This window comes from Peromyscus californicus, unplaced genomic scaffold (assembly GCF_007827085.1).
Source record: "Peromyscus californicus insignis strain IS unplaced genomic scaffold, ASM782708v3 Scaffold_8__1_contigs__length_139910024, whole genome shotgun sequence".
NCBI classification, from domain to species: Eukaryota; Metazoa; Chordata; class Mammalia; order Rodentia; family Cricetidae; genus Peromyscus; species Peromyscus californicus.
Genome location: NW_026294606.1, coordinates 99,848,397 through 99,874,071, shown reverse-complemented (window position 1 = coordinate 99,874,071; position 25,675 = coordinate 99,848,397). Strand labels below are relative to the sequence as shown.

Here is a 25,675-nt window from a genome sequence, read left to right as displayed (position 1 = left end):
CCATACAGCTCTGTACCTGGTCAGCATATCTCAGCTTGAGGCATGAGATGACTTGGCCTTCTAGCTCCGAATCATCCTTTGCCTTGGTCAGGATACCATGACAGAATTTAGGGATGTCAGCTTTACAGGCTTTCCTTAGCACGGGGTTTAAGCGGTAATCTGGAGTAAAAACATGTCAGTAAATGATAAAATAGTTCACCTATAAAGTTTCACAGATTTTTGGAAATTCACCTTTCAAAAGGGGACATAGAATGTCAACAGTCATGGATATAGTTTTATATAAACTATATATTTGTTGAGATGGTAAACGGCAGCAGAGAAGTTACCATGCCAGGGCTGCTGCTGTTTTTGAGGAAGGAAGGGCTCCCTGCAGTTCAAGGATAGATCCCTCAGAGCAGGGAAGTCACAATCCTCCTGCCTCAACCTCTCAAGTGCTAGGATTAAGTGTGTGCTACCACGCCCATCTTTCCAATGTTGCTAATCAGCAATGCGACTCAGTTCCTTCAACTCTGCAGCATCTCTGCGGGGTTCTCTGGTCCAGTATTTAAAGCCAACAACAGAAACCTAGCCCATAATAGACACTTTTGAAAGCATCATGAAAAAAAAATCTAACACTTTTGTCCACTAAGCTACAAGCTTTCCTAGTCAAGAGCTGAAATTTCCCTTCTGAAAACAACTGCCCATGCTCATGAAGTTTGAGTAAATTTGTGGGATTCCCTTTCCTAGGAACCCTAATGCTCATTCCTTCTCTATATTTTTTAAGAGCAGCTGTCCAGATTTTCAGCCCTCTTCCCCTGACCTTCATTCTAATTTTCTGGCTACTCTTCAAAGGAGAAGGGGTACACTGCTCACATGCAGGCCCCTCTCTTCAAATCCAAGAGCTACATGGCACCCAGAGGTAACAACATGTTGACCAGTTCCACTCGGGCTACACTCAATGGGACCAGGAGAGCTGAGCCATGATGGTACCTGTGTTCTGGGTGATTTGGCGCTTGGTTATCATCTGTTTGCATTTGGGATCCATCAATTCACTGTTTTTATTCTGCTTCAAGCACTGTAACATGGTTTTAGAATCTGCTTCTGGACAGAACCGCTGCAAATAAACAGAATTATATGAAAAAGGCTGGGTTGGGGATTTAGCTCAGTGGTAGAGCACTTGCCTAGCAAGCGCAAGGCCCTGGGTTCGGTCCTCAGCTCTGGGGAAAAAAAAAAAAGAAAGAAAAAGGCTATATCAAACTAGCAACTAATCTATCTGTGATTACTTTTACATCTACCTGGGAGCTCATGAAAGCACAAGACAAAGGCATTGCTTGGCATGAGCAGGGACCAGCTAAGTACCAGCCGGTACCCAGACCCAGGGTCCCTTGCTTACTTTTCCCCTACTGCCAACACTGGTTACCTTCTGCATGGGTGTGTTCCTATTACTATGGCTATGTTATAGTCCAGGCTATCTCACAATGCACTTACTGTGCGAGTAGGATTAAACATGTACCAGGTGCTATCCAGCCCCCAGGTCTTACCTACCCAACCACAGTGGCAGAATTTAGAAAGTAACTATTAACCAATGTGAACAGGGATCTGGGGTAAGGCTACATGCGGTTTACCTTACGTGTAAGGGCGAGGTTAGCTCTATACTCTTCTTACTGTCCTTAAATGAGAGCTCAGTTTTGGGCTGGTAATGAACTCCATCTCATTTGCTAACCTATGTGTCTGTGTCACAGTGCCTCAAGCTCTGGTTAGGACACTTCACCACCAAGTCCCCTTGCTTGCTGTAGTGTGCATGTTCTTCCTCCCTCACTTCTCCCTATGTGCATGCACACACACACACACACACACACACACACACACACACACACACACAAATAAATAAACATGAAATTTTCACGGACATTACTGGTAGGATCAGCACTGTATATTAAAGGAAAGCTGAAATGCCGTTTTATTAAAATTTCTTTGCATTTCCTTAAGTTTAATATCTTTGTATACAGATAGGTTAAGAACATTTACTGGAGGATTATTTGAAGCAAAAGAATGTGCAGAATAAAAACACATTTTGCATGGCTACAGATGGCTCAGTGGTCAAGAGCACTTGCTGTTTTTGCAGAGGACCTGGGTTTGGCTCCCAGCACCCATGTGGCATCTTATAACCCTCTGTAACATTGGGTCTAGAAAACCCCATGTCTCAGTGGGTCTCAGGCATGTACATGGTACCCATTCTATACATGCAGGCAAAAGACTCATACACATAAAATAAAATTAAAAAATCTTGAAAAGAAAAGAAACATCTTGAGCGTGGGAGAGGATCTGATGAAAACTCTAGATTGTGGCTTTCTCAACACACCCATCCTGGCCATCTATTAGCTCAGCTCTGTGATTTTTCCAACTTGAGCCGGATCCACATTGCCTGGAGGGCTTATGGACACTCTGTTTACTCCACCCCCAGAGATTCTGGGGGCTCAAAAATCTACAAGTTGGCAGGTAAAGGAAATGCCACTGGACTACAGACCAGAGCTGAGGGAATCACCATGTTGGCTGTGTGTAACAGGATACAATGGAAAGGGGTTCATGCTGTCATTGTCACATAGGTCACCTGTTCCTTACCTTAATCATCTGCTTGCAGACTCGCATGAGTGTATAGTCTAGTTCTGGGTCCATCATCTCTGTTTCCTGAAGCTTAAACACTTTCTGGTGGCAACGGGTACTCAGCTGCTTCTTGTTTTCTTTCAGACACTCAATAATCTATGATGTAAGAGTTTGGGTGAGGTAGGAAGTACCAACCAGGAACTGACAGTTCATCTATTAACTGACAGTTATGGATGATGTAAGAGTGCTGGGTGAGTTAGGAAGTACCAATCAGGAACTGATAGTTCATCTATTAACTGACAGTTATGGATGATGCTATTAATTGACAGTAATGTATTATGTAAGAGTGATGGCTGAGTTAGGAAGTACCAATCAGGAACTGACAGTTCATCTATTAACTGACAGTAATGTATGATGTAAGAGTGATGGGTGAGTTAGGAAGTGTATCGGGGATTGAAACTCATCTGTTTTGACTGTAACACTCAGTTCAGTGAACAGCACTGTTTTTCTATCCCAGGATCTTTTGTTTCTAATTCCAGGCAGTCAGAGTAAGGACGTTCTCATTAAGGAGAATAATACTCATGGTGTTATAACCTCAGAGCCAACAGTGGACCAGATGACAAAGATTCAGGGTGACTACCAGGCTGCACTGGGACCTGAAAGGAAACCACTTAGGCTCTGTGGTTTCTTCTGCCTTCTTGAGCTTTCCCTTGTTAAGATTCCTCTTGGAGCACACATTTGACTCTGCTGACTAGAGAGCAGGCAGAGTCTAGAGATTCAACTTTATAAGAATAGCGTTAGATGCTAAGTATGAATTGGACCCAATCCTCCATGACAAATAACATCTCAGAGGGCAAACAATCAAAAGCTGTGAGAAAAGGTTGAGTGGTGCTGTAAAAAGTATCACGGGATGGATTTTAAGGTAGGTATATATTGAAGCAATCTCCTCACTGTGCTAAATGTTTAGATATAAAACACATAATCAAAGAAAGCAGATGGGAAGCAGCACCTGCCAGGGCTGCAGTATGAAGTCATGACACTTCTCTGAAGGACTAAAGACACAACCAGGACCCATCAACTAGATAAAGCACACTGATACCTAAGAAATGATACAAAAACAAAGGACTCAAACCTGAGGGGGAAAGCTAATAGGTCAATCAAAGAAAAGATGCGAAAATATATGTAATATCCTCAGAACAGTATAGAAGAAAATGATAAACAAGAATCCAGAATAGGTAGTTATGAAAAGAAGCAAGCAGAGATTTAGGAAATGAAAAAGCCCAACGGTGGTCTTTAAAGAATGAGAGAATTGAAGATAAATTAGTTTGCTGGGTAACAGAAGATAAGCAATTACCTCAAACGGACAAGGCCAGAAAGCAGTAAGAAAGGGTGAAAAGGGCACTGGGGACAGACTTGGGGCACCACCTGTCCACAGGAATTGAAGGAAAGAGGAAAAGCAAAGCAGTATCTGAAAAAACAGTGCCCAGAGGGAGACCCTGTTCTGACAAGCGCCCACCATGACAAAGAACAAGGTCCTGCCTGGTCTCATTCCCACTGAAATTATAAATCAAACAGAAAACTAATCTAAAAGAAAGATTAACTAAAAAGAGAGAGAGAGAGAGAGAGAGAGAGAGAGAGAGAGAGAGAGAGAGAGAAACAACAGACTCAGATTTTGCATGGCAACCTCAGACACAAGACAGAGAAGAAAGCATCTCAAAGGTTAAAGCACCATAGAAGGTCCTAGGCAGCTGAGAATGCAGAAATTAAACAAAACTCACTGGGCGGTGGCGGCGCACGCCTTTAATCCCAGCACTCACTTGGGAGGCAATGGCAGGAGGATTTCTGAGTTTCAGGACAGCCTGGACTACAGAGTGAGTTCCAGGACAGCCAGGGCTACACAGAGAAACGCTGTCTCGAAAAGAGGGAGGGAGGGAGGAAAGAAGCAAGTGTGTGTGGGTGTGTGTGTGGGTGGAGTGGAACACGGGGTGAACATTGGATGTGGAGTTACTGCAGAAGAAATACCTAAATGAACACCAGGAATTTACTGGGCAGACAAGGCAGAGAGGGTACAGAGGAGTGTGCATGTCAGAAGCTGAGAACAACAGTCTAGAACAGCTGAAGGGAATAATTAAACTGATAAGGATGTGGCAGTTCTCGTCTCACCAGTGAGAATACCTTAACTTGACTTCCAACATTAAAAACGAAAAGGAAATGTTACCTGAGCATTTCCATACTGCACTGTAGAACAATAGCTCTTGATGTCACTCTTGCAGGCTTCGTACAGATCTGGTTCCAAACGGATGTCTTCTGTCTGCATGACAGGGAGCCAGTGTGAGAAGTGAGGTGATTTTAGGCTAGAGATGTCAATATATATTTCTTAAACATTTACTTTTATTATTTTAAATTATATGTAGTTATATGTGCCCGCATGTGGGTGTGTGTATGAGTGTAGGTACCTGAGAAGGCCAGAGGTGTCAAGATGCCCTGGATCTGGAATTACAAATAGGCATGAGACATCTGACGTGGGTTCTGAAAACTGATCTCAGGTCCTCTGGAAGAGTGGCAAGTGCTCTTAACCACTGAACTGTCTCTCTAGTCCCCTGAAGATGGAATGTTTACAGACTTATTTGTTGACTGGACACTGTCTAGGAATAACTTCTAGAGGTGGCAGCAGTGTGCAGAAGACACTAACTGTCATATGGTAAGATTTCATCTGTGATTCCATGACTCCTGCTTCACACCAGTAGCTGAAGCTGTCCCTGTCTCTTCTCCCTCCCCAGCTGTCTCTGACGGGCCCTGTGGGGAAGAACCATGGCCCCCAGGCTGGCACACCTACATTTAAGGGGAGGAATTTTATTTCAAGGGGAAAGGTGATTTTTCTTTCCCACTTTGTTGGTAGAGATACAAAGTGAAGCAGGTAGTTTCACCGCTTCAGACTGCCATCCTGCAGCCAGAGGATGGAACTGATGTCAAGGACAGCTGAGTGGGCAGGAAAGATCTGTCCCTGTGGAAAGGACTGGTCCATGACTATCAACACTTTGAATCTATCCCAGTTTGGCGTCTAGGGGTATGTGGCAAAAAAAAAAAAAAAAAAGTCTGTCATTTAAAACCAAACTCAAAACAGTAAAGAAGTGGGAATGTCATACGGAAAGATTTTCAACTGTAACTACATCTCACGCTTCACAAAGGTAGCAGAAGCCATCTCCCTGTTCCTCTGCAGCTAAGCACTGGTCCTGTGGTTTCTGGAAGCATTACCATCTCCAGCTCCTCCACACGGAGTTGCTTGCGGCACTTCAGGGACACCCGGTGCTCCTTGGCTTCCTGCAGAGTGTCGTTGCGCACAGTGGTACTCAGGCAGATCACTACATCAACCCTGCCACGGAAGGAGAAAAGATAAGACTGTCTGCAGTGGGGTAAAAGCCAGAGCACTGGGCACACTATTCACCCAGAATGAATGAATTAATTCATGTGTGTGTGTGTGTGTTTAATGTATTTCTTGTAAGCCTCATGCTGTTGTTTTCAATAATTTAACTGTCCCCCTTATTAACCACCGCTTGAAAAGGCCAGGAGTAGTGAAATTGGCAATCTGGATATGCCAAATAAATACTAAGAATCACATTTAATTGAAAAGGTAAAAGTTCTGAATTTAGCCAGGTGGTGGTGGCACACACCTTTAATCCCAGCGTTTGGGAGGCAGAATCTCTGAGTTCAAGGCCAGCCTGGGCTACACAGAGAAACCCTGTCTTGAAAAAACAACAACAACAAACAAACAAACAATGTTGTGAATTTAAAAGGGGGAAAAATATGCCAATATTGTTAGGACCTATAGCGCTACAAGATATTGTATCTATACTCATGTAACTTTTAATACAGTATACTGTTTTTTTTCTTAAAAAGGAAAAACAAAACAAAACAAAACAACCATGGTCTCACAATGTACTCTAAAACAACCTGGATCTCCGTCTTCCTGTTCAGTCTCCTGAGTTCTAAGATAAAGATGCGTGACACTGCAACTACCCATATAATTAGTTACTATTAATTTCCTACTGTGTCTGAGTTATAAATTAAACTTTGTCATGGTACACAGGTATAGTGAAAAGGTTACACAGGGCTCGATACTATCTGCATCTCAAGCATTCACTGTGGCTTTAAGACATGCCCCCACTGCACCTTCAGAAGCCAAGCAGAGCATGTGTGATAGCACAATTCAATAACTGTTTGTTAAAAACAATGTGACCACAGAAAGAACAATGCTGTTAACCTTCACATACTGTGAAACATTCTCTAAAGGTACAGAAAAAAAAACTGTCTAAAATGGGAGCCTGGTCTTGGAAGGGAAAATGTGTTCTAGTAATGTCCCCCGCCCCAAGAACAACTTGCAAGATTTGGGCAGCTGCGCTGTCAAAGCCCATCAGTTTCCTCATTAAGACCTAATTTCCAAGGGAGCCGAGGTCTACTTATTCCCCAAAACTCTACTTCAGCCAGGCTGTGATGCTTCTTTGGGAAGAAGCTGGCTCAGCAACTTCCTTCTTTCAGGACTCCCTACACCTGCTTCAATCAGACAGGCTGTCTGAACCTAGGTTAAAAAACAAACAAACAAGGGGGCTGGAGAGATGGCTCAGCAGTTAAGAGCACTGGCTGTTCTTCCAGAGGTCCTGAGTTCAATTCCCAACAACCACATGGTGGCCCACAACCATCTGTAATGAGATCTGGTGCCCTCTTCTGGCCATACAGAGAGAGCACTGCATACTCTTAAAAAAAAAAATCACGAATATTCCCATATTCCCAAACCTGAGTGAGGTAACCCAAACCAAACCCTGAAGGACAAACATGGTATATACTCACCCATAATGGGATACTAGATACAAAGCAAAGAACAATCAGACTGCAATCCACAGAACCAGGGAGGCTATATAGCAGGGAGGGACCCTAGGATGACTGTAGCTTATTATAATAAGTTTTGGTTTTACTCAATTACTGGGCAAGCAAGCCTCAATGAAACATTTCACTATTAGGGTAAGAATTTGTACTGTACCAAGCTGATAATAGAAAAATAAACAAATAAAAATGAAAAAAAAAAAAAGGAATATTCCCATACTCCAGGGGCTTTTCTTTTGAGAACATCTATGACCAAATGTGGCTGAGAGAGCTGTGGATAGTCTGTGCACACAATGCCAGAGTTGGGTTACACTACAAAAAGAGTGGCCCCGGGACCAGTACTGCCAGACTGCAGGAAGTTGCCTCATATCCTACATACTCATCAGAGGCTGAGGGAGACTTGGAGGGCAGGACAGGTCAATGAAGAGATACATACTTCTTTTTTATGTTGGGACAAAGTTTTAACACATCCTCCTTGCAGGCCATTTTGAACTTGTAAGAGAATCGAAAATCCTTCATCTGTACCTAAAAGATGAGAAAGAAAATCAGCTCTGGGGCAATTAACAGCAATGGGTAACATTTTAGCTATACAACTTCCAGAAGCCCGATCACAGGATGCAACTCAGTTCATAGAGTGCTTCGCTAGCATGCACAATGCTCTGGGATTTATTTCACATAAAAACCTGGTGTGATAGTACATGCCTATAATACCAGCACTTGGGAGATACACAGCACAGGAAAATTAGAGGTTCAAGGTCATCCTTGGCTACACAGCAAGTTTGAGGCCAGACTGTTCATAAGAACTTTTGCAATCTGCTGAGATCTCAAGACTCTCCCTGTGGGCACACTGGTCTTCCTGTCCTTCAAATCACACGCATCTGAGCTCACTAGGCCAAAAGCGTTCCTCTGGCTGATCTTCACATAGTCTACACTGCCATTTCCTTCAGGGTTCTATTTTTAGTTCTTTTTCTTAATATCTCCTCTTGCAGTCCGTTCATTCCTCAATCCCTGCCCTGGTTTTATTTTTCTTCCTTGAACCACCCCAGATTGTGTAGCCATGATATACACCATACCTGTTCTGGCATCTTTCTTTTACTAGAGTCTAGATTCTAGCATGGCAAGAGAGTCCATTAACATCATGGAATGCACTTTACCTTCCTGTTATTACAAAGAGTATGGTCCAGCCATATTGTTCAAATGGTACATCTGAATTATAAGATTTAAAAAAAAAAGGGGGGGGGACATACTGTGTAGGGATTTAGTTCAGTGGAAAACTGCTTGTAAGGTGAGGCCCTAAGTTCAATCTCCAGCACATAACGGGGGAAAGAAATAAAGAGAAGAGAGGAACACAGTGGAGCAAAGAGAAGACTCAGGGTCCAGTGTATTGATGAACATCTAGGCTAGTGCACTAACAGTTACACAAAACAACAGACTCCAGTGATAGTAAGTATCACTTCAGGTGAGCATTAACCAGAGCAGGGGTTCCCCGCTCTCTTGTTTCTATCCCCTCTACAATGAATGCTCTCTAGGATGACATCTCATTTGTCACTGAATGCTAAGGAGCTGAGAAGAGTGCCTGGCCAGAGTAGAGAAAGTCACATTTACTGAGAGAAGTTCCAAATAGGGCACGTAATTGGAAATAATGAGAAAAGCAGAACTGCTTGGTTGTTCCAAAGCAGGAAGATATTCAGTAATGACCCCAGCAGCCAAGACAGGAAATCGACTGACCAGCTGGAAATGAGTGACTCCAATGGCACACTTCTCATTCATGTCCTTCTGGTGTTTGTTCTGTATCAGACACTCCATCAGGTCCCCAGAATCTATCTGGTTGTCTGCCACATCCTGAGGAAGACAGTACACATTTACACTTTATTTGTAATAATTAGCAATACAATCTATAATGCCATCTAGGAAAAATGTGAATAGGAGTGACTCTAGAAGCCTTCAAAAAAGAGATACATCATAAATTCTTCAAAATAAGCCCAAGAAACCAGGAAAGATAAAAATTCATTAGAAAATGCATGAAGCAAGAACATCTACTGTGAGGACTATTACTTATTTCCTTCTATGACGCCAGCAGCGGCTTTGGGATTAATACCTAGCTGTCAGATCTTCAGGGTTACGAAATGTTACTTTACTCCTACAATTTGGGTAGAAAGGGAGTAAGAAATAAAGGAAAGGCCGGGCGGTGGTGGCGCACGCCTTTAATCCCAGCACTCGGGAGGCAGAGCCATGCGGATCTCTGTGAGTTCGAGGCCAGCCTGGTCTACAAAGCGAGTTCCAGGAAAGGCGCAAAGCTACACAGAGAAACCCTGTCTTGAAAAAAGAAAACAAATACAAAAACAAAAACAACAACAAAAAAGAAATAAAGCAAAAGAAGTCACTCGGCATTGATGTGTAACAGAGACATTTGGAAGAGGAAACTACTACCATTGTTAACAATTCCCGAGAAGCAACTCAGCCACACCCTGGAGTTTCTCTTTTGTATCTTTTCTTTTTTTAATTTTTATCTAAAAAAATTTTTAACAAGTATTTTTTTTGAAAGATTTATTTCATGTACGAATGCTCTATCTGCATGTACACCTTTACACCAGAAGAGGGCATCATATCCCACTATAGTTGGTTGTGAGCCACGATGTGGTTGCTGGGAATTGAACTCAAGGCCTCTGGAAGAGCAGCCAATGCTCTTAACCTCCTAGCCATCTGTCCAGCCCCTGGAACTTTTCTTATAATGTCACTTCACCCACTGCTGCTAGCCACACACACACGCTCATCTGCACAGTGCTACTACTTGCTGGGATCAAGCTCTACAATCATCAGGTTCCCAAGCTGTTGGCCCCTCTCTCAATCTTGTTTAAAGTTCCAACTTTATTTGCTAAGTTTGTAACAGTGTATGCTGAAGACAGAGGTGAACCCCACAACCTTGAGCCCAAAGTCCCATTGAATTTGGTTCTGTTAGTAACCCATGTTCCTTCAGACATCACTTACATGGCAAAAGTTCTGAATTATAGGCTCACAGGCTCTCATCAGCAAAGCTTCTATTTGGATATCCTGTAGAAGATGAAATAGATTAATCACTCTGCTTCACAAAAGCCAAGCATGGAGGAGGAGAAGGTAGGGGTGTGTGTGTGTGTATGTGTGTGTGTGTGTGTGTGTGTGTGTGTGTGTGTGTGTGTGTGTGTGTGTGTGTGTGTGTGTTTTCCCTCTATCTCCTCTAATTATGTAGCCCAAGCTAGAACTCACAGAGATCCGCCTGCCAGTGTAGCCAAGCATGGAGGAGGAGAAGGTAGGGGTGTGTGTGTGTGTGTGTGTGTGTGTTTTCCCTCTATCTCCTCTAATTATGTAGCCCTAGCTAGAACTCAGAGATCCGCCTGCCAGTGTCTCCTGAGTGCTGGCATTAAAGGTTTGCACCACTACATCTGGCAGGCAGATCTTTTTATCAAGTTGAACAAATGAAGAGGCAGAACTAAGAAAAGGGAGATGATGTGCCAAGTGGTGGCGGCACACGCCTTTAATCCCAGCACTCAGAAGGCAGAAACAGGTAGGTCTCTGAGTTCGAGGCCAGCCTGGTCTACAGAGGGACTTCCAGGATAGCCAAGGCTACACAGAGAAATCTTGTCTCAGAAATAGAAAAGAACAAAAACAAAGAAAGGGGAGATGAAATATTTGGCAATAATATTAGAGCATGCCAATTCTTTAGAGTTTTTATTATCTCTTGCACTTCTGAACAGTATTGTCTACACTTATGAGGCTTTTAAATCTCATGTTTTATATTTCAGTAGGTTTCAGTGTATAACAGAGGTAAACTCATACATTCAATCTTTCATTTATTACTACAAGTCCCAGGACTTTATTAAGCATACAAATAGCACCAAATGACCTCACTAAATGAGCTTTAGGAATAAGAGACTATCACTGCTTACACTGCTTTTAAATGTGACTCAGAGACTTGCAGTGCAGAAGCCATCTTTTCTCAAGTGAAAAAGGGTCTAAAACTGATAACTGTGAAGAAGAACCAAATAGCTAACTGTATAGACAGCTTTTCTGGAGCTGTATTAGAAGGTGTCAGGACTCAGCACAATGTACCTCTTTATAAAGTCAACAGGGAAAGATTGTTAAGGTTCTTTTGACTGACAGAGCATCTGTACTCTCAAGAGCACACAAACAAAAGAGCTAAGCAATAATGGCCAGGCTGCTGGCAGCACCTCTCCTCCAGGGAGATACTTATTACTTACCTCAGACTCTAACTCCGTGAGGTTGCCCACTATGTCTCTGCATTCCACAGCTAAGTCATCAAGATGGTCTTGGAGGCACTCAAGCTCCTGAACATAAAAAGGCAAGCCCTTGGTGTTTAGTCATGGAAGCAAATAAGAGAAGGTGGGACATTGTGCATGCCTCCTTCGTACTCGTTTCCCTTTTAAAACCACCTCACTAAACAACACAAACGCGTTACCTGATTAAAACTGAGATGTAAGGCCGGGCGGTGGTGGCGCACGCCTTTAATCCCAGCACTCGGGAGGCAGAGCCAGGCGGATCTCTGTGAGTTCGAGGCCAGCCTGGGCTACCAAGTGAGTCCCAGGAAAGGCGCAAAGCTACACAGAGAAACCCTGTCTCGAAAAACCAAAAAAAAAAAAAAAAAAAAAAAAAAAAAAAAAAAAAAAAAAAAAAACTGAGATGTAATGTGTTACTTGATGTAACAAGGTGGTTGAGAGGGCCAAGTAGTACACTAAGCCGTGCAAATTCAGAAGGCCAAACTTACAAGTCCAACAGGAACTACCCAGGTATCTTCTAACTATAACACTCAGCCTGTAAACTATAGTAGGCTATTTTTTCCCCTTCCTTCCTTCCTTCCTTCCTTCCTTCCTTCCTTCCTTCCTTCCTTCCTTCCTTCCTTCCTTCCTTCCCTCCCTCCCTCCCTCCCTCCCTCCCTCCCTCTCTCTCTCTCTCTCTCTCTCTCTTTCTTTCTTTCCTTCTTTCTTTCTTGGTTTTTCGAGACAGGTTTTCTCTGTGTAGCTTTGCGCCTTTCCTGGAACTTACTCTGTAGTCCAGGCCTGCCTCTGCCTCCCGAGTGCTAGGATTAAAGGTGAGCGCCACCACCGCCCGGGATATAGTAGGCTATTTTAAAAAAATATTTTATGTGTAAAAGTGTCTTGCCTGCATGTATGTCTGTGTGCCACTTGTATGCCTTGGGGCAGCAGAGGCCAGAAGAGGGAATTAGATTCCTCAGAACTAGAGGTACTAGAGATAGTTGTGAGGTACCACATGGGTGCTGGAAATTGAGTCCACGTCCTCTGGAAGAAGACAATCCAGTGCTCTTAACTGATGAGCTACTTCTCCAGACCCTTTAACCACATACTATTATTACTTAAGGGTATTTTGTTTGGGCTTTAGACACTGGGCTGATGCTGCCTTGTATCTAGCCTTACTATTCACTATTTCTTTCAGCTGCTTAGTACTGTAAGCACAGTACCTGGCCACTCTCCTAAAGCTACCAAAAGCTACCTCTCAGCAGAGTGCCCTGTTACGAGCAAAGGTTCACCAAATTGACCACTCTGTAGGAGTCTCTGTTTTAGACTTAGGAAGAAAGAGAGAAGGATTGGAGGAATTACAACAGCCAGAACTGAGGCGGAAAATGCACCAAACTTCTGCAAGTAAGACAAACAGATAACAAGAAAAATCTTATCCATGGAATCCATTCTTAGGTTTAGTCTCACAGCCACGTGCCACAATGTAGTTGGGGTTTCTGAAGATTTACCTTATAGAGCAGTGTGAAGAAAACCTTTTCTGGGGTTCTAGAGCAACACATTTTTGTTGTTGTTCTGTTAGACAGAGGTATCTAAACTACAGGCATTTTCTAGTCATAAACTCAACAGAATTAGAGCAGGCTCAGGAAACAAGTGATGAAAATGATATTCTTACAGCCAATAGTCTTGGTAAATAATTACGGTGTTTCTTAAAATGTCCAACTCCAAAACATGACAATTTTTGGTATATCTTTGTATGTGACCCAGTAAGTAATCAGGGTTGCTAATAGGGGCATAGGTAAGGGCTTATTTACAGAAGCATTGGCAAAATATGAGTGTCTATACTACATGGAAGCCCCTGGCGCACAGGTGGCCAGGCCCTTCCTACAGAACACTCTAAAGGCCACACTAGCGTCCCTCGAGCAGCAGGTAACCAGGCCCCACCCTACAGAGTAGAACACCTAGAGAAAGCCTGCGTCTAGCTTAGGTCTTTGCTGCTCTACTCCTGAGCAGAGGCAGCCAACCTCCCAATAAATCTCTTGTGTGAGGTTTGCCATGCAGTGTCTTTGTGGTATCCCTTGGATTCCGAATGCCAGGACACCTTTCCTCTCAGAGCTGTAACACTTACACTGCTCAAAAAAATTTCATAGCTAGGTGTAGTGGCACACATCTTTAATTTCAGCACTCAGGTAAGCAGAGGCAGACAGATCTTTATGATTATGAGGCCAGCCAGGTCTATGTAGCAAGTTCCAGACCAGCCAGGGCTACATAAAGAGACCATATCTCAAAAAGTTAAATAAAAAATTAAAATTTTTCTCTCCACAGCCATTAATTGCCTATAATTGTCAGGGAAGAGTAGAAAATTGTATCCTCTCCCCACTACATATATGTGTAGGCAAGATGTGCAAGTGTTGGTGTTGAGTGCACATGCACAGGGGACCAGAGGTCAACTTTGGGTGTTATTCCTTAGTAACTAATCCGGCCTGTTTGTGAGACGTCTCTCACTGGGATGTGGGGACTTGACAATTGGTTAGGTTGGTTTCACAGTTAGATCCAGGTACCTGCCTGTTTCTGCTTCCCCAGTGCTGCGATTATAAGCATGAGCCACCTCACCTGGCTCTTTCACTTGGGTGCTGAGGATCAAACCTATGCTTGTAAAATAAGCACTTTACCAACCAGACTATCTGTCTAGTCCTTGTTGTTTGAAACAAAGTCTCATGCAGCTCAGCCTGGTTCCAAATTCTCTATGTAGCCAAAGACTATCTTTTTGTTGTTGTTTTTGTTTTTTGAGACAGGATCTCACTCTGTAGACCAGGCTGGCCTCAAACTCACAGAGACCCACCTGCCTTTGCCTCCTGGGTGCTGGGATTAAAGGAGTGAGTCATGCCTGGCTGCCAAAGCTATCTTTGAACTGATGTCTTGTTTCCACCACCAAACTGCTCTGAGATTAAGAGCATGTGCTACCATTTCTAGCTATGTGTGACTTTCAACAAAGTGGAAAAATACTACATTTCCATGCATCTTGTAGGGCTGTGCTACAGCAATCACATTATCTATTGGTGCATTCAGAACTTTGTTTTGTTTTGTTTTTTGAGACAGGGTTTCTCTGTGTAGCTTTGCGCCTTTCCTGGGTCTCACTCTGTAGCCCAGGCTGGCCTCAAACTCAGAAAGATCTGCCTGCCTCTGCCTCCCAAGTGCTGGGATTAAAAGAGTGCGCCACCACCGCCAGGCCCCAGAACTTTTATTTATTTATACACACACACACACACACACACACACACACACACACACACACACACACACATACACCACAAAATACTCTGGCAATCACAAAAGGATTTAATGTAGCATATAACGTTAGAAAGTAAATTAAAAAAATAAGCTGGGCGGTGGTGGCACACGCCTTTAATCCCAGCACTCGGGAGGCAGAGCCAGGAGGATCTCTGTGAATTCGAGGCCTGGGCTACTAAGTGAGTTCTAGGAAAGGTGCAAAGCTACACAGAGAAACCCTGTCTCGAAAAACAAAACAAACAAACAGAAAAACAAAACAAAACAAAACAAAAACGTCTTTCCTTCATTTTGGGCTGGAGAGGTGGCTCAGTGGTTAAGAGCACTGACTGCTTGCTCTTCCAGAAGTCCTGAGTTCAACTCCCAGCAACCACATAGTGGCTCACAACCATTTGCAATTAGATCTGGTGCCCTCTTCTGGCCTGCAAGGACACATGCAGGCAGAACACTGTATACATAATAAATCAATAAACCTTTAAAAAAAAAGTCTTCCTAATTCAATTAAAGAAAAAAAATAGAAAATAAAATAAGTTAAAATGAGGAAAGAAGCCGGGCGGTGGTGGCGCACGCCTTTAATCCCAGCACTCGGGAGGCAGAGGCAGGCGGATCTCTGTGAGTTCGAGGCCAGCCTGGGCTACCAAGTGAGTCCCAGGAAAGGCGCAAAGCTACACAGAGAAACCCTGTCTCGAAAAACCAAAAAAAAAAAAAAAAAAAAAAAAAAAAAAAAAAAAAAAAAAATGAGGAAAGAAAAGAAAAATATGTTAAGGAAAATGGAATGCCTAGCACAAAAAATGCCTACCACAAAATCTTACATACGTGTCAGAGCAGGACATACTCTGGCTCTAAGATTTCTTTCTTTCTTTCTAAAAATTTTAAAATTTCTTTTAGTTTAAATACATAAGTGTTTTTCCTGAATGTATATATGTGCACCATGTGCATGCCTGGGCCTTCGAAGGTCAGAAGGTGGCATTATATTTTCTGGAACTGGAGTTACAGATGGTTGTGAGCTGCCATGTGAGCTGCCCAGGTCCTAGGAACTGGGTCCTCTGAAAGAATAACAAGTGCTGCTGACCTCTGAGCCATCTCCCCAGTCCCCTTGGCTCTAAACATTACATAAAGAGGGAAAATAATCAACTCTAATAATAAAGAAACCATAACATTAAAACATATGAAAAATATAACTATTCTTACATAAAAGCAAAAAACAAAAACAAACAAACAAAAACCTCTGGTGGGTTTCTTCTAGAAAGAAGACTGAAAATACAAAAAAAATCACACCAGCAAATACTAAGATGGACTCCATGGGTACTTTACATTAAATATGAATCACTAACATTATGATCAGAGAAAGCAAATGGCAGCTCTGTCACCAACCTGCCCAGTCTCTGTTTTCTCACTACACCATTTCCCAAGATCTATCAGGCACTTATCCTGGAGGGCAGGATCCAGCTTAACATCCATGGCACGCTGGTGTAGGATCCTTTGTACTTCAGCCCGGCATTCTCGTGAAAGCTACATGAGAAAGAATGAGCAAAAGACTTTAAAGATAACAAAAGTAAATATATGAAGTCCCTAGGCAGAACAAATCTCTTATCAGCAAACTAATAACTAGCCCTGTAGTTTACTCCCCAACTTTATACCAAATTAGATTTTCTAGGATAAGAATTAAATGCTTTAGGGAACTGTTGAAGTTGAAATTTCTCCAAGCAGGAATACAGTCAGCATTTTCCATTAGATGATGTCCTTTTCTGAGAGTATCCCGAAGGAAAAGAAAAAAAAAGTGAACCAGATCCATCCAAAGCAGGGTTTTGTTTAGCAACATTATCTTGCTATTCCATGAGTATGGTAACATATTAGATCTGACTGGGGCAAGACTTACACATACATGCTGCATGCAGGCAATGACAGAACATCGATTACACAGCCAGGGCTGTATGTCATAGGCAAATTACATAGAATGAGCCAAGGGTGGAACAGGTGAACACCAAAACATGGATGCCCAGAACAAACACACACCTGAGGCAGGATCACAGACCTTAGTGGGTATGGGGTTTCACTTTACTTTTTAAAAAATGACCTCTATTTATTTGTTTACTTATTTGTGCCTGTGTGTACAGTAGTTGTCCAAGTGCCATGACATATGTGTGGATCAGAAGACAACTTACAGGAGTGGGTTATGGAGGTTGAACTCAGCATAAGGCTCAGCAACAAGCACATTTACCCACTGAGTCAGGCCCAATGAGTTCCCTTTCAGAGTCACAGAATAAATATTTATACAATACTGTGAATGCACCAAATACCACTGATTTTTTTCCCTGTAAAGGGCTAATTTTATGTTCTGTGAATTTCAGTTCAATTCTGTAGGAATTATTTTTTTTTAAATCTTGCATAAGGGGTATGGTGGGACGGTTTAGTGGGTAAAGGCACGTCTGCTGAGCCTGATGATCCCTGGGACTCCCATGGTGGAAGAAGAAATAAACATTTCCAAGTCGTTTTCTGGCTTCTACATGCATACCATGACAAGTGTCTCTGGGTATGTGAACACAAAATAAAAATGTAATAAAAAAAATCTAAAAAGTTAGCACAAGAGATTCTACTCTTTCTTTACATGAGAAAGAACCCCTGCTGTTATGACTAACCAGATACCAGGATATGGGAGCATCTGTAGCTAATGAGAAATACTATGTTTTCTGATATGACAGAATAAAAACTGGGCCAGGATTTTAGCAACTGAAGTATGACACTTCCTAACTCTATCTCCTGGTTCTGAATCCTAGACAGTTACACTAGGCAGAGAAGGGGTATCTGTACTCAGGTACGTAAAGTAATAACATGGCTACAATCTGTAACATATGCAGAAATGACATTCAATAGGGTCTCAGAATGAGAGCAAGCAGCATGTCTGTGTGGCACCAGAAGACAGCTAAGCTCACACAAATATCTCACCAAAGGGTGGCAACTGGGGCAGGGAATTGCCAAGAAGCTGGTATTGAAGTTTCTGCTCCAACTAGTGCATTGACAGAGAGATCTCGTTAATATAAAGCACTTGTGTTTGGCTGTAAAAGGCACAAGGCTAAAGGACCATTTGTATCCTGGCTAAAAGCTTCTAATGGGTCTTTAAGACTAAATAAAGTTAGAACAGCAGAATTTAACTGTCCATTTGTGATTCGTATTTTGGAAATTTAGAGAGAAAACCCGGAAATGTTTCCCCATATACTTTGTTTAAAACAAAAAACAAAACCAACAACACACAGGAAAGAAGCTGGCGGACAACTGTACCAGCAGGGATACTCACTGAATGATTATGTTTCTAGTGGTAAACACCCTCCCATCCCGCCACATACACCAGAACAGGAAGGAAACAAACGGCATTAAGAAGAAACCAAGGGTGACAGCATACCCTCCTTCCTTGCTCTTCTGTACGGTAGGCGTGCCTATATAAACAAGAAAACACAGCTCCAGGAGGCATGAGTTCACTGGTCTCATTCCAACCATGGGTATGGCAAAGGCGAGAAGCATCTCCCTGGCATTTTCGGTATAATACAGGGTCCAACCTATAAGGTTAAAGTGAAAAGAGAAGCATTCCTTCCATATTTTCTTTCCCAGACATGCTCAGGGTTTTTGCTGTCTCCCCACGCCCCCCCTCAGACAAGGTCCCTTAGAACTCAGGCTAGCTTTGAAGGATGAACTCTTGGTCCTCCTGCCTCCACCTCCTAAACACAGATTACAGGCATAAGTAGCCACACACCACTCTAAACGCCACTCACAATGACACAATAGTCAACCTTCAGAAACCTGTTAACTTTCACACAGAAGACATCTAGTCTCCCTCAAAGAAGTCATTCTAGTGCTGTAAGGTACCTACTATTCCTAACTGTAAGACCCAGCAGGCCAGGCAGCAGAGTAGAGCTAGGTTTGTTGTTAGCCTAGGCAATCTTTCACTAAGTACTTTTTCCTAGGATGAATGCAGTGCAACCTTATCTGATGCACTAGCTTCAACAAGATCAGGAAATGACAGGAAAAACAGTCTTCTACTCAGAACACTCAACAACAAAAATGTTCTCTTTATCTTCCTATGGAAGATAAAGTAGTGGTTTCTTTAATTTGCCTGAAAATTGCTTATCAAATTATAAAACATGTAACTTTGAATCAACTAAAGACAGTGGATCATGTGTTGAACTGGTTTTTTTTCCTCAAATCAGACCAAGGGATACCTGATTGTTCACATTCTATTGTCAACTGTAGGAGGATCTATTTAATGGCAGGAGAGAGGCTAGTATTAAGCTTTTAAGAGATTATGAAGCACATTTTTGATCCTAGGAGAAAGAGTTGAGGAGGAGAAATCACTGTCTTGATTAGGGAGACATGCTGTAAACTCAAGTTATTTCAGTTCAGATGGTTTGAGGAAGCTTGGGAAAGCTATCATACAGTTTCCTTTGATCCTTTCCATACCTAGTTTGTTTATTTGAAACAGGGTCTTGCTATGCAGTCAAGGGCAATCTTGAACTTGCAATATTTTTGCTTCAGTCTCCATTATATATATGTGCACTCATGTGCCACAATGCCTGGCCTTCCAGACTAATCTTCCAGACAAAAATACATCAAACCTCAAGTAACCTTTTCCATTGACACATGTGAACAAAATTAATAAATTAACCATCAAGAAAGGGTAAAGATTTAAGCAAGTTAAACAGGAAGCAGCTGATTATGGGAGGCAGAAGCAGCAGTAAAATCCAGTGTCAGCAGCACTGGAGAAGGAAAGAAAATAGCACAGAAAGAAGAGGTGAACACAGCCAAAAAACTACAGTGATTCTGACTACATGTAAGAGAGCACTCATCCTTTCTTTTTATTTTGCTAATAGGATGAGAGAAGGATTAGAAAACTGTCATTTATGCAGTTATCTTTTTAGAATCAAAGCTGAAGATGCTCTTGCTGTCTGCACAGGTACTAGGACTCCCTCACAACAGATATTTGTGGTATCAGAAATTATTTGAGTCCAATTTCCAAAGTAGTGGCAAACAGGGATGCTTGGCATCCCTACAGACTGGCAGTGGGCTGACTCTGCTTTTAGATACTGCTCTAGAAGTAGTAAGAATAGGTTTTCTGGGGGTTGGAGATAGTTAGCTATCCCAGAATTTGAAAAGAATTTGTTAACTTGTTACTGATTATCATAAAATATAAAAGTGGGGTATGGGGACACAGCTTAGTAGAGGAGTGTGTACTCTATAAGTATGAAGCCCTGGGTTTAAAAACACATGTGGGCTGGTGAGATGGTTCCATGGTTAAAGCACTTTATGTTGCAAGCCTGGTGACCATAGTTTGATCCTCAGAGCCTATGTAAGAGTGGAGGGCAAGGAACTGACTCCATCAAGCTGTCCTCTGGCTCCCACATGCTCACTGTGGCAAATAAACTCCCACACATTATGCATAGGTACACACTGATAAACCATTAAATTCTTCCCACATGAAAACCCATCCATTTGATACTGACCACACAAGAAGACAGAATGAGGCCATGCCTTCTACTGGTTTTAAAATACTCACTTCCAATCCCGAGAGATAAAATACTGCAGCTCTAAGAGACGGTGTTCACAGTCTTCCACCATTTTCTCTGTGTATAAGTGTTCCATCAGACATGACAGAATCCTGGTCATAACAGAAGTGAAATTGTAATGAAGGAAACATTCTGATGACAGGCTCTAACACTTATTTTAATACAGTATTTCCCTAGGGTGATATGATTTATTTTTCTGAGAAGCACACAAATTAGCTGAATTTGACAGTAATTATTTCTTCTACCAGCTTTAAGTGATTTTGCATTTCCAATTCTGCATACGTAAGATCTGTGTAACAGCTTTCTTTTAATCATTTACTGTAAAAACTTTACAATATATACATGAGTAGAAAATAGTGTACAGACTACTTTCCTTCCCCAGAGCTTTTGTGAACCTATAACCAAATTTGTTTTAACTCAGTCTCTTGCTGATAACTGGAGCAATTCTCAGTAAATACTTCATTCTATTTCTCTAAAATTTGAGATTATCATAACCACAGCAACAACAAAAAGGTAAATCCTTCATATAAAATAAAATCCTATTGTGTCCCCTCAAATATTTTCAACTATCTCATGTCTTTTTAAATGTTTGTTCAAATCAAGACCTAGCAAAGTGCTACATGTTGTATTTAATCAAAGTGTTGGAGATGGAGAGATGTGTCAGTGTTTAAGAGCACTGATTACTCTTCAACAGGACTCAGCTCAATTCCCAGCACCCCCATAACTCCTCTGATTCCAGGGAATCTGACGCCCCATGCTGGCCACTGTGTGTTACCAGGCAAACAAGTAGTGCACAGACATGTATGCTGGGAAAAGATCATACACATAAAATGCATTTCCTTCTTTTCCCTTGTCCCTTTTCTGGTTGACACAGTTATTATACTATAAACATTCTTAGTCTAAGTACACACATCTACCTCTTTACCAACATAAAAAGCTTTAAGCAAGAATAGCATTTTAATTCCTTACTGCAATGTGAGCAGCAGGAGCTTTCACATAGAAGAATGATGATAAGCCTGGACTGCATTTACTTCACTGTTAGGCACTGCCAGATGCAAGCTATAAAGAGTTATGTAAGCCGGCAGTGGTGGCACATGCCTTTAAGCCCAGCACTTGGGAGGCAGAGGCAGGCATGTAATCTCTGAGTTGAAGTGAGTTCCAAGATAGCACAAAGAAACACTGTCTAAAAAAACTATGAAAACAAAACAAAACAAAATCAACCGACCAACCAACGAAAAAGTTATGTAAAACAGGAAATCTGTTCTTACTTGCAATCTGGTTTTACTTGCAAACTGCTTTCACATCATATGGAATAAAACAAATGAAAATCAAATATTTTAAATTAATTTCATCATTTAGTTAGCCTTCTGCTATCTTGGATAAAATGTCACTATTCAGTTTGCCTATGGCCATAGCTTCTAAATATCCCATTTTGTCTTCAGTCTCAATTATGACTAACTGCTCTCAGATGGTTTTCAAGTAGTCAATGCACAAAAGGATGAAAAGGACAGAGTGCCAGTGTACAATGTCCCTTTATCCTGAGTGCCTCTGAATTGTAGGAGGTTACTCAGTGACGACGCAAGGCCCATATATGCCCAGACATTGTCAGCAGTTCTGGTTTAGATGTCTCTTCATCATGGATGAGGCCTACCAGAAGTCTCAATTTCAATATTAGCTTTAACAAAAGTTTGGTATGTGTCACTGCTCAACAATATTTCAGTCAAGATGTTAAGTTACTCAAAAGTCACTTGAGGGAATGTTCTCTGTCCTGCCAGATAAAATACAACAAAGTGTGACAAGTCAGAGAACCTACATTGGGTCTCCGGAGCGTATGTGTTTGCAGGCTGTCTGGATTACAGATTCACAAGCTTCATTCAAAGCCCGATCAATGCGGTAATCTGCACCAGGGTCAGTCTCCTGAATCAGTGTCTGAAGCTGGGTTGGAAAAAAAAAGGTAATTTAGGAACAGAGAAGAACAATGTCATATCATCATCAGATGCTCAGTCCAGGACATCACAACACAATCTAACAAGGTTCTACAAATGTTACTGGCCAAGTTGAAAAATGCAGACGGAACAGTTTCCAACTGTTTTCTCCACTTGTTCCAGGTTTTCTGTTGCACTCACTGTGGCAATTGCATATTTACCCGGTTGGACCCTTCACTGGGCATCTGCAAACAAGTCCTTACAATGTGCCATGCAGGCTCCCTCCTGCTAATCAGATTTCTCAACCTGCTGCTTAGAAGGAAGCCAGAGTTGAAAAGAGTAAAGAAAAGACAGCTCCAATTAGAGAGCAATTTGGTCTGGTCCTCACAAGGCTGTTAATTTCGCTACACCAACACTGGCACATGACAAGTATACTGTGTTTTATTATTAAGGCGGATGTGAGAGATTGAATTAACTCACAGCTGGAATTAGAAAACAAGAATGTTCTGGGTGGGTGAGGGTGTATACTTTTGATCCCAGCACTCAGGAGGTAGAAGCAGGATGATCTCTGAGTTTATCCAGCTTGGTCTACAGAGTGAGTTCCAGGACAGTTAGGGCTACACAGAGAAACGCTGTCTCGAAAAACAGACAGACAACAAACAACAAACAAAAACAACAAACAAAACAAAAATAAGAAAAGAAAACAAGGGCTGGAGAGATGGCTCAGGGGTTAGGAACACTGGCTGCTCTTCCAGAGGACCTGAGTTCAATTCCCAGCACCCAAATGGCGGCTCCCAACTATCTGTAACTCCAGTTCCAAGAGATCTGACACTTTCACACCAGTGTACATAAAATAAAGTTAAATAAATTAAAAAAAGAAAAGGAAACAAGAATTGTTACAATTTCTTAGTTTTTGCCAACTACATTTATACCTTAACACTCCCAAATGTCTGCTGTAAAGCACATGAAACTGAGGATACATTCCTTCTCATCTACTTTGCTCGGCCCATCCTTTCCAGAGCGGAGCACTAACTTAGACCAGAAGACCCAGGGTTAAGTAATGGTTCTGTTCCTGTGGAGCACTAGATTTGAGAACTGCACAAGTTCATCTGCCTCTCAGTTTCCGCACTCTATTCTCCCCCCCCCACTCTATTTTATCCTGTATTTTTATGTTATTGAAAGACCCTAACCCTTCAGGCTTATACCCCCCAAGCCCCAGGAAATGAGAAACTAAAAATCTAGTTCCAAGGGCAACCTGACTCAGCCACTACTCAATCACCCTTGCCACAATATAACAATGTAAAGAGATGATCTCTCAGAGATGTGCTTAATTGTGACTGGGATAATTGCAAGTGTTCCAGGAAGGACCACTGTGACCTTTGTGTAAGCTCCACCCCCCCCCCCTTGAGGTTTCAGGAAGAATGTACCTGTTGATGAAACTGTACCCCCTCTGTGATCACTCTGTAACCAGACCATGATCTTATGAAGTTAGCCTCTAGACATAAATCAATCGAAACGAAATTGTATGAGAATTGTAATCTTGTGGTTTTTGTGGGTTTTTCCTTTAAAAACCCCATGTGGCTGCAGTAAGATGCGACTCTTGCTCTCAGGACAAGAGTTTGCCCGTCTGTACAGTCAATTCTGTACATAAACACCTCTTGCTGTTGCATCAACTGGACTGGAGTCTGGGTTCTTGGGGTGCCCATTTGAGACCCTAGATTTTGGGGTCTATCATTGGAGGTCCCACCGAGATTTTTGGGGTGCCCCTGGACCTCCACTCTGCCGGTTGGAGGTAAAAACGAGCTCGATCTATGTTTTGTTATTGTGTCCTTGTCCTTTGTCTGGTTGATTTGGCATTTGTATTCAGTCCCTCCAGAAGTGTGCAGGACTTGGGACTTGCATGGGGAGCAGATGTGCTCAGATGTCCCCGGGTCCCCATTCTGGAGGTCTCCTCTGGAGTGATCTGAAAAAAGGAGATGAGTCTCTCCTTCCCTGGGGGAGCAAGGCCGTTCGCCGCCACTCCCATTTGAATTTGTGCTTTCGGTTTTGTGGCCAAATCAACTACCGCGCAGACTGTGTCTGTCCATTTTATGTTTTATGTTTTATCTGTCTTTGTCTGTCTCTACCTCTTAATTCCCGACCTCGCTTCCCCTTTATCCACACACTCCCCCTCCCCTCGCCTTCCAGCACCCCCCCCCATGTTCCGCTCCTGCGGCCCTTTTTCTCTGCTGCCTGGGCGGGACTTGTGCTCCCGCCAGGGCGGGATTCGCGCTCCCGCTGGCGCTGCTCGTGGTGCCCTAGACTCACCTGGACTGTCAGATTCTCCTGGAGGGTCTCAAAGGGGCAGGTAGACGCCCCAACAATTTGGCTAAGGTAAAAAGATTTTTACACTGGGGCGTCACAGGTTTTTCCCCTTTGCTGGGGGGGGTGGTGGCCACTAACTGAACTCCCTCATTGCTTCCTTTCTCTCTGACCAGAGCGTAGGCAGCGGCTGCACAGCTGCTGCCTGGGACCTAGGGCACCACTGAGAGGGCTAGGCAGCCTGTGAGCATCGGGGCAGAGCTGGCGGGAGCCAGCTGGAGCCTGGAGGAGCTCAGAATGTGGGGGTTGATGGAAAACTAACTGCCCTTCCAGGGTCACAGCTGACAGGTCTGTGGGCCCAGCCAGGGCATGGAGTCACTTTTAGTCTGCCGCTCTCGTGTACTTAAAAATCTGAGATTAACAGCAATCTTTTGTCCCCATGGTGCATGCCTTCCCGTCCTCTTCATCTCCCATGCTATTGGGTGGGGCTCCCAAGACCTGCCCTGGGGCTAAAAAACCTGATCAGAGTCTGGCTCCAAGAATAAAATGTCACTCCCTATATGAGGCTATGATATAAAAGGTCAATCAACTGTTTATTATGGTTTCTTATACCTGCAAATACTAAATTTAAAAGTTAATTCTGGTTGGTTTTCATCTTAAAAATGGCTGATTCTGCAAACTGCTTATGTGTGTATATGGACAGGTATGTGACTTGGAAATATAAGCAAGCTTTAACTGTATATATGTATGTATGTAACTTGGATCCAACTGTGTGTATGTGTGCAAGTAATTATTGTTTTAAATATATATATATATAACACCTAAGTACTTAAAATTTAAATATATAACAACAGATGTTTAATAAATAAGATATTTGATAAATATTAAAGCTACACATCAA

The 25,675-nt window shown here is 42.5% G+C and overlaps 1 protein-coding gene across 1 annotated transcript in view; it reads right to left on the bottom strand.

Moving 5' to 3' along the window:
* The window catches only part of Glg1 (golgi glycoprotein 1), a 115,162-nt gene that overhangs the window by 10,578 nt on the left and 78,909 nt on the right, over positions 1–25,675 (bottom strand). The window contains 13 exon segments of the mRNA XM_052727265.1: positions 17–159; positions 970–1,093; positions 2,602–2,739; positions 4,802–4,894; positions 5,839–5,956; positions 7,898–7,986; positions 9,190–9,303; positions 10,450–10,512; positions 11,697–11,783; positions 16,368–16,505; positions 18,394–18,547; positions 20,539–20,640; positions 22,362–22,483. Of these exon segments, the coding sequence (XP_052583225.1) occupies positions 17–159; positions 970–1,093; positions 2,602–2,739; positions 4,802–4,894; positions 5,839–5,956; positions 7,898–7,986; positions 9,190–9,303; positions 10,450–10,512; positions 11,697–11,783; positions 16,368–16,505; positions 18,394–18,547; positions 20,539–20,640; positions 22,362–22,483 (1,485 nt within the window).